Genomic DNA, 10238 nt, shown 5'->3' on the forward strand with positions numbered 1-10238 from the left:
CCAGTTTTTCTATGAATGTCCCAGTTGATAAGTATTTATTCAAATTTAGTATTAATGCCATCCCATTTCAATTTCAAACTACCTTGGTTTGGAAAAGAAATTAAATACTCTATCTTCTCAAGCATCTGACCACAATCATGAAGGAGCAAAAATATGCAAAAATGGAGAAGAATCATGGGGAAACTGTAGAAAGAATAAATACCAAAAAGGAGAGAGCCATGATTTTTTATAATGATACAATCATGGCAGCTCAGGACCAAGAGTCCTGGATAATGCACAGGGAAGCGAGAGGGGTATACTGACAGGCTGTGCATAAATCTGGAGGGACTCTCACTGAAGTACAGAGTCCAAACAACCTCTGAATCCATTACTGCTGTGCTAAGAGGAAAAATCGTGTAGACAGAGAGCAGATCCATATGGGAACAAATACACCATGAGACTGCAGATTCAGAATTTATTGTTATACATGTTTGATTCTGCTACTATTTCCAGTCTATGAGCCAAAAAAAGATCCATAGGTATTAAAACTAGGCTATTCTTCTGATCATCCCCATAGGGTGCTCTTGATATATTTCCTGTATTCCCACTTTGCTGAGAGTTTTGACCACAAATGGGTGCTGGATTTTATCAGATGCTTTTTCAGAATCTACTGATATAATCATGAGATTTCTATCCTTTAATTTGTTTAGGTGATATATCACATTTATTGATTTGAGAATGTTGTACCAAACTTGCATTCCTGGAATAAAACTCCTTTGATTATGGGGTATGATCTTTTTAATGTATTTCTAGATCCAGTTAGCTAATATTCTATTGACCACTACACTGTCAAAGTTCATTATGCATAATGGCCATCATTTTATTTCTTTGTACCATCTGACTTATAATTAGGATAATGTTGGCCTCATAACATGAATGTGAGATTCTTCCCTCCTCTTGAATTTTTGAAGGGTAGGTTAGTTCTTCTTTAGATATTTGGTAAATTTCACCTGTGAAAACATCAGGTTCAGGACTTTTGTTTGTTGATAGGTTTTTTTTTGTTTCTTTGTTTTTTGTTTCACAGCTTTAAGTTCATTTGTTCTAAATCTGTCTATTCAGAATTTCTGACACTTCCTGATTCAGTATTGGAAAATTGTGCCTTTCTAAGAATTTATCCATTTTACACATGTAATTTAATTTGTTGGCCTATAGTTTTTCATAAGATTTTCTTACTATCTCTTGTACTTTGTTGGAGTCAGTTGTCACTCCTCCTCTTTCATTTTTGATTTTACAGTATTTATTTGGGTTCTCTCTTTTTTTTCTCTTGTTTCTTTTTTTAAGATTTTATTTATTTATTTATTTATTAGAGAGGGAAAGGGAGGGAGAAAGAGAGAGTAACATCAATGTGTGGTTGCTTCTCATGTGGCCCCCACTGGGGACCTGGCCTGCAACCTAGGAATGTGCCCTGACTGGGAATTGAACCCACAAAGCTTTGGTTTGCAGCCTGCGCTCAATCTACTGAGCTATGCCAACCAGGGCTTCTTTTTTCTTCTTGATGACTCTGGTTTAAGAGATTTCAAACTTGTTTATCTTTCCAGAGAAACAGCTCTTGGTTTCACTGACCTTTGGCATTGTTTCATAGACTCTTTCACTTACTTCTGTTCCAATATTTTTTATTTATTTCTTCTACTCACTTGGGGCTTCGTTTGTTGTTCTTTTTCTAGTTCTTTTAAGTGTAAAGGAAGGTTTCTTATTTGAGGTTGTTCTAGTTCTTCATGGTAGACCTGTAATGCTATGAATTCCCCTCTTAGGTCTTCTTTCACTGTGCCCCGTAGGTTCTGGGTTGTCGTGTTCTCATTTTCATTTGTTCCAAGGTATTTTTAAAATGTTTTCCTTGATCTTACTCTTAATTCATTTATTCTTTAGTAACATATTATTTAGCTTGCATGTCTTTGTGTGTTTTTCAATTTTTCTTCTTGTGATTGTTTTCTGGCTTCATGTCATTATTTTTAAAGATGATTGATATGATATCTATCATCTTAAATTTCATGAGACTTGTGTTGAATCCTGACATGTGGTCTGTTCAGGACAACTTCCCATGTGCCCTTGAAAAGAATGTATATTTTGCTCATTGGGGTAGAATGCTCTGAAGATATCCATTAAATCCATCTGATATGGTGTGTCCTTCATGGCTGCTGGCTGCTGTTTCCCTGTGATTTTCTGTCTGCACAATCTGTTCATTGATGTCAATGGGTGTTAAAATCCCCTCCTCTGTCTGTTTTAGTATCCATCTCTCCATTTGTGTCCATCAAGAATTACTTTATATATTTAGGTGCTCCTAAGTTGGGTGCATAATTGTTTTCAAGAGTTATGTCCTCTTGTTATAGTGCTCCATTTATCATTATGTAATGTCTTTCTTACGGTATCCTTTGTTTTGAAGTGCAGCATGGAGGTCATTGGGCCTCTCCAGGATTTGTTGTTCAAGGTCCTAAGACAGTGTCCCTCAAATATGTGATCCTTTGACATTCTTTTAAAAGTGGTTTCTCAGGGTCCATCAATCAATGTCAGGGTAGGTACTCAAAAACATTAAAAAGAAAAACTTGAGACTTGTGGCCAAGATGGAGGCATAGGTAGACACACTATGCCTCCACCCACAACCAAAATAAGGACAACAACAATTTAGAAACAAAACAACAACCAGAACTGATAGAAAACTGAACTGTATGGAAGTCCGACAACCAAGGATTTAAAATAGACGCATTCATTTAGACCAGTAGGAGGGGCAGAATCAGGCACCTGGGTGGGGATGAGTTGTAGCACAAAAAGTGGTGGCACTGGGTGCACATGGCAGCAGCTGACAAACTCTGGGCACACAAGATGGCAGCAGGCAGACCTTGGCACACAGGCAGCTCCTGGCAGACCCCAGGCATGGGGTGGCAATGGGCAGACCCAGTGAGGCAGTCATTGTGAAGCAGGGCATGGTGCACAAGGCGGCTGGCTGACTGGGTGGTCCCAAATTTACACACAGATAAACCAGGACCTGGAGAGCTAGACAGACCATGCAACCCAGGGTTCCAGTGCAGGGAAATAAAGCCTCAAACCCTGAATGAAAACACCTGTGGAGGTTGAGGTACCAGGAGAAACTCCCAGCTTCACAGGAGAGTTCGTTGGAGAGACCCATAGATTCCTAGAACATACACAAGCCCACCCACATGGGAATCAGCTCCAGAAAGGCCCAGTTTGCTTGGGGGGAGCAACAGAAGGGACTGAAATCTGACAGAGAGCAGAGCAAGGGCCATTGTTCCCTCTTGGACCCTTTCCCCATATACAGCATCACAACCTAGCAACTGGGTTGGCCCGCCCTGATGAACACCTAAGGCTCTGCCCCTCATATGTAACAGGTGTGACAAAACAAAAAAAAAATGGCCCAAATGGAAGAACAGATCAAAGCTCCACAGCAAATACAACTAAGTGACTAAGAGATAGCCAACCTATCAGATGCACAGTTCAAAGCATTGGTGATCAGGATACTCACAGCATTAGTTGAATTTGGTTGCAATAAATGAAAAAATGAAGGCTATGCTGAGTGAAATGAAAGAAAATGCACAGGGAACCAATAGTGATGGGAAGGAAAATGGGACTTAAATCAAAGGAGTGGTCCAGAAGGAAGAAATAAGATCCAACCAGAAAAGAATGAAGAAACAAGAATTCAAAAAACTGAGGAGAGGCTTAGGAACCTCCAGGACATTGTTAAACATTCCCACATTTTTGAATTATAAGGGTACCAGAAGGACAAGAGGAAGAGCAACAAGTGGAAAACTTATTTGAACAAATAATAAAGGAGAACTTCCCCATTCTGGCAAAGGAAATAGACTTCCAGGAAGTCCAGGAAGCTTAGAGAGTCTCAAAGAAGTTGGACCCAAGGAGGAACACATCAAGGCACATCATAATTACATTAGCCAAGATTAAAATGAAGGAGAGAATCCTGGAAGCAGCAAGAGATAAGAGAGACAGTAATCTACAAAGGAGTTCCCATCAGACTGTCAGCTGATTTCTCAAAAGATACCTTGCAGGCAAGAAGGAGCTGGAAAGAAGTATTCCAAGTCATGAAAGGCAAGGACCTACATCCAAGATTACTCTACCCAGCAAAGCTTTCATTTAGAATGGAAAGGCAGATAAAGTGCTTCTCAGATAAGGTCAACTTAAAGGTCATCATCACCAAGCCCTTATTATATGAAATGTTAAAGGGACTTATCTAAGAAAAAGAAGATTAAAAAATGTATAGTAAAATGACAACAAACTCACAATTATTAACAACCACACCTAAAACAAAAACAAACTAAGCAAACAACTAGAACAGGAACAGAACCACAGAAATGGAGATCACATGGAGGGTTAGCAACAGGGGAGTGGGAGGAGGAGAGAGGGGGAAAAGATACAGAGAATAAGTAGCATAGATGGTAGGTAGAAAATAGACAGGGAGAGGGCAAGAATAGTATGGGAAATGTAGAAGCTAAAGAACTTATAAGTATGACACATGGACATGAGCTAAGGGTTTGGGGTATGTGGTGAGAGGGGGTGCAGTGCAGAGGAGAATAAACAGGAAAAAAATACTACCTGGAATATGAGGGGGAAATCACATTGGATGTTACTAAGACAAACTCTTTCATATCTTCTCCTGAGCTCTGATCACTTTAAGATCTTCAGGAAGGGGAAGGAACTAGTCAAAGACCATGTATTAATGGCTCATTGACATGGACAATGGAAAAGGAATTGACTAGGGGAGAGAGGGGTGGGATTACTGGAGGGGGGCAAAAGTGAAAAAGTTGGGACAACTGTAATAGAATAAAAATAAAAAATAAACTATTTTTTTTAAAAAGGGTCTTCAGGATCTGATCATGAACAGTAAAAAACTCAAGACATGCAAGTCATTTTTGAATAAAAGGTCTGACAAAAGTCAGTAGTTCTCCACCATGGCTACACTTTAGACCCACCTGGGGTGCTGTTAAGAACATTATGCTCTTTTCACACAAGTCCACTCCAGGAACACAAACAACCCAATTAAAAAATGGGCAAAAGACATGAACAGACACTTCTCCAAGGAGGACATACACAGAGCCCAGAGACATACAAAAAGATGTTCAGCATCACTAGCCATCAGAGAGATGTAAATTAAAACTACAATGAGATACCACAGTGACCATGGTCAGAATGGCCATCATAAACAAATCAACAAACAGGTGTTGGAGAGGATGTGGAGAAAAGGGAACCCTAGTGCACTGTTGGTGGGAATGCAGACTAGTGCAGCCACTGTGGAAAACAGTATGGAATTTCCTCAGAAAACTAAAAATGGAACTGCCTTTTGACCTGGCTATTCCACCATTGGGATTATATCCTAAGAACCTTCGAACACCAATCCATAAGAATCTATACACCCCAATGTTCATAGCAGTACAATTTACAATAGCCAAGTGCTGGAAGCAATCTAAGTGCCCATCAATAAATGAATGGATCAAAACACTATGGTACATTTACACAATGGAATACTATGCAGTAGAAAGATAGAAGGAGCTCCTACCCTTTGCGACAGCATGGTTGGAACTGGAAAGCATTATGCTAAGTGAAATATGCCAGGCAGTGAAAGACATACCATCTGATCACACCTATAAGTGGAATCTAATCAAGAAAACAAAGAAGCAAGCATAATATAATCAAAGCCATTGAAATTAAGAACAGACTGACAGTAACCAGAGGGGAGGTAAAACAGGATAATTGAGGGAAAGTAGGGAAGAGTTTTCAGGGACAACTATAAAGGACACATGGACAAAACCAAGGGGAGTGGAATCAGGGGATGGAGGTGGAGATCCCTGGGGTGAGGGTGGGGAGTAGGGGGAAGAGAATGCAGACAACTGGACTTGAACAACAATAAAATAATTTTAAAAATCATTATGCTCTTTTCACTCTCCAATCCAATTAAATCTTCCTGTATGGTGATGGAACTGAGCCATGAAGATTTTTAAAGCTCATCTGATGCTACCAATAGGAAGTCTAAATTGTGGATCAGTGACCTGCACTAATCACAACCTGCACTAATACATTTGTTTGAAGACAAAGTTTTATGAAAAAATAGACATAGACAGTGAAAATGGTTGAGAATCATATATACATATACATACACATTAAAAGGGAGTTGTGAATTTTTACAGGATGCCTGGATCCTAGACAACAAATACAGAAGATTCCATAGTTGTAATAGTATTCAATTGTGAGGTGATTTCTGACATACATAGGATCACAGAATACTCCTTTAATCCCATTAAAGATGTGTCAAAATAAGCAATTTTCAGATACAATAGATAAAGAGGAATGAAAACCATGAGCTACAAAAATCGTATAATCAAAGAGGTATGTTTGCCAATTCCAGATGTTGGGTTTGCAGTCATTTCCAATCCACAGACAAAAAAACCCACAATGGCCCAAATATTGAGACTAGGTTGTTCTGCTGAGGAGCCTCCACATGGCCCTCTTGATATCCTTGTTCCTCAGACTGTATATGAAAGGATTCAGCATGGGGGTGACCACGGCATACACCACAGAGGCCTCTGCACCCCTTCTGAAAGAATGTGAGACAGCAGAACTGAGGTACATGCCAAGCCCTGTTCCATAAAATAAACAAACAACTGACAAGTGAGAGCCACAGGTGGAGAAGGCCTTATACTTCCCCATTGACGATGGGACTCTCAGAATGGAGGAAAGAATTTTACAGTAAGAGAAAAAGATCCCTGAGACTAGAATACCACCAAAGATTGCACCAATAAAATAGACTAATATTGTATTGGTAGAGTTATCATTACAAGCAAGGTTGAGGAGTTGTGGAGGGTCACAGAAAAAATGAGGAATTTCTGTATTTGTGCAAAAGGAAAGCTGTGATATCATCAAGCAGTGCAGTTGGGAGTCAAAAAGGCTGATCAAAAAAGACACCAGAACCAACAGGCTGCAGAGGCGGGGGGTTCATGATGACTGGGTAGTGCAGGGGATAACAAATAGCTACAAACCGATCATAGGCCATCACAGATAGGAGTACACTGTCCAAACACCCAAAAAAATAAAAAGAAGACAATTGAATCAGGCAGCCAGCATAGGAAATGACTCTGCTGTGAGTATGAATGTCCCAAATCACCTTTGGCATGGTGGTAGAAGTAAAGCCAATGTCAGCCATGGACAGGATGGAGAGGAAGAAGTACATGGGAGTGTGGAGGTGAGAGTCAGAGGCAATGGTCAGGATGATGAGCAGGTTCCCCAGCATGGTCACCAGGTACATGGACAGGAAGAGGCTGAAAGTTACAGGCTGAAGTTCTGGATGAGCTGAGAACCCCATAAGGAAGAATTCCAAGGTACCTGTGAGATTCTGTGGTTCCACATAGCAGAGACACCTTTTGGAAGATACATGAAGGTTGGTATATAGGAAACAAGCACATCAGTGTGTCTGTATTTAGGCAATTCATACATAAAGTATTCATACTTATGAACCATTCTCCTTTAGTAATACTTCTCAGTTATGACAAATAACCTTCTTAGAACTCTTTTCATATTAGATTTTTCTCCATTAACCTGTTACTATATGTATCACTTTGGAAAGAATGGGCCGAGGAAATTAGAGAAGTAAGGTTATTTAGAGATTCATAAATCCATAAACACAGTAACATATCAGTCCCTTCCTGTGAAGGAAAGAAAAGGAATGAAAACATCCTTCTTTCTTAAAGAAATAATTGTTCTTTATCAGTGTCTTTAGTTCAAAGACACTAATAAGCAGTCAAACGTATTTTATCCAAATGCAGTGCAATTAACTCCCTTGATTTGTGTTATTTATATATACCCTATAAGAGCTATGTAATAAAGTGTCTGACCTCATTTTTTTGTGTGTCATGTTTGGCTACTAATGGTTTTCAAACCACTCTCTCTCTCTTCCCCTTCTGCACCATCTGGGCTAGCTGATAAGAAAGCCTTGACTCTTCAGTTATGAAATAAAAAAGTCATGCAGGTGTAATGTACAGCATGGTGACTACAGTTAATAACAAACTAAAAATCAAAGGAAACCATCAACAAAATGAAGACAAGCCTCTGAATGGGAGAACATATTCACCAGTGGTACACCTGATAAGAGTTAATATCTGAAATTTACAAAGAACACCTACAACTCAACAACAAAAGAATAAACAATCCAATTTAAAAATGGGCAAAGGACATGAATAAACATTTCTCCAAAGAGGACATACAGATGGCAATAGACATATGAAAAGATGCTCAGCATCACTAATCATCAGAGAAATGCAAATTAAAACCACAATGAGATACCACTTCACACCTGTCAGAATGGCTATCATCAATACATCAACAAACAAGTGCTGGTGAGGATGCCAAGAAAAAGGAATGCTGGTGCACTGTTGATGAGAGTGCAGATTAGTACAACCACTATGGGAAACAGTGTGGGGATTCCTCAAGAAAAATTAAAAATGGAATGGTCTTGTGACCTAGCAATTCCACTTCTAGGTATATATCCAAAGAAACCAAGAGAAGAAAACTTGAAAGAATATTTGCACCCTTATGTTCATTGCAGCACTATTTACAACAGCCAAGATTTGGGTGCAACCCAAGCACCCTTCAATAGATGAGTGGGTGGAAAAGCTGTGGTACATTTACACAATAGAATACTACCCAGCATTAAAAAATGAAATCTTACCATTTGCCACAGCATGGAGGGACTTGGAGGGATGGACTCAGATGCTAAGTGAAATAAGTCAGACAGAGAAAGACAAACACCATATGATTTCACTTATATGTGGAATCTAATGAACAAAATAAACTAACAAACTAGAAACACACTCATAGATACAGAGAACAGACTGACAGTTGACAGAGGGGAGGGTGGTTAGGGGACTGGGTGAAAAACGTAAAGGGATTAAGAAGTACAGACTGGTAATTACAGAATAGTCACAGAGATGTAAACTATAGCATAGGGGATATAGTCAATAGTATCATAACTATGTATGGGGCCAGGTGGGTACTTGAAATACTGGGGGAACTGCTCTGTAAAGTACATGATTTTCTAACCACAATGCAGTGCATCTGAAACTAACACAGAATAATACTGAATGTAAACTGTAATTGGAGAATAAAAAAAGATGTAGGAACTAGCTAGGAACGCTTGAGAAATAGCTGTATGCTGGAGCAAATTCTAGGAAAATTAAGCATATTTTCAAGTAAATAAGAATTTAATATTCGTGTACATGCACAGGTTGTTTCTATACTTGCCTCATAAACTTCTTACCTTAGAATAATTCTTATTACTGATTGAATAACTATAGATTAAATATTCAAAATTTCAAACATTATTTGGAGAAAGGATATATAGATCCTAGTTTAATTCCAGTAGTCTTCTTTGTAAGTTAGAATAAAATTATTGAGCTTTTCTATACTGTTCATGTTATAAAATGCATTTTAAAATAAAATTCCATGATAAAATAAAAAATATTATGTTTCATATTTAAAAGTTACTAAGAGAATAGATCTTAAAAGCTCTCATGACAATAAAGAAATTTTGTAACTGTGTATGGTGACAGATCTTAACTAGACTTATTGTGGTGATCATTTTGCAACATATACAAATACTGAATCATTCTGTTGTATACCTGAAACTAATATGATGTTACATGTCGACCATACTTTACTTTTCTGTAGACAAAGGGTTAGTATCCTTAATAAATATAAAAAGCTTTTACAAATTAATAAAAAATTAACAAAACATGAATAGTCAAGTCACAAAAGAAGAAATACAAGTAGGCAAAAATATAGGAAAATATCTTCAGCCTAACTAGGAAATATAAACAAATTAAATCAATACTATTTTTCACCTATCAACTTGACAAAGATTGTTAATACCCAGTGTTGACCAAGATACAAAAAAAGAGGTACTCTCAGTCAGTACTGATAGGGATACAAAGTGATTTTCAGCATTTACTTAATTGTATGTTGATCATACCTCACTTTTAAAAAAAGGCCAGTTCCTCCCTTTTTGGTGACAAGGAAAGATTTGCATATGCAGGAACTCACTCTGAACCCACATCCTAACCACGATGGTTTTTGGATTGCTGTTTTTATATTGTTGTTCAGTTACAGTTGTCCCACCATTCTCTGCATTGCTTGCCCCCACCCTGCCCACCACCTCCCCACCATCAATCCCCACCCCATTGTCCATGTCC

At 38.5% G+C, this 10238-nt stretch overlaps 1 protein-coding gene across 1 annotated transcript; it reads right to left on the reverse strand.

The window, feature by feature from the left end:
• Positions 1-6468: 6468 nt before the first annotated feature.
• Positions 6469-7417, reverse strand: LOC123814066 (olfactory receptor 18-like). The gene is given in 2 exon segments (XM_045831626.1): positions 6469-6987; positions 6989-7417. Coding segments are annotated over 2 exon segments (888 nt in total). The 5' UTR covers positions 7358-7417.
• Positions 7418-10238: the final 2821 nt, after the last annotated feature.

Source organism: Phyllostomus hastatus, unplaced genomic scaffold (genome assembly GCF_019186645.2).
Source record: "Phyllostomus hastatus isolate PE091 unplaced genomic scaffold, TTU_PhHast_1.1 phas_contig_159, whole genome shotgun sequence".
Lineage (NCBI taxonomy): Eukaryota > Metazoa > Chordata > Mammalia > Chiroptera > Phyllostomidae > Phyllostomus > Phyllostomus hastatus.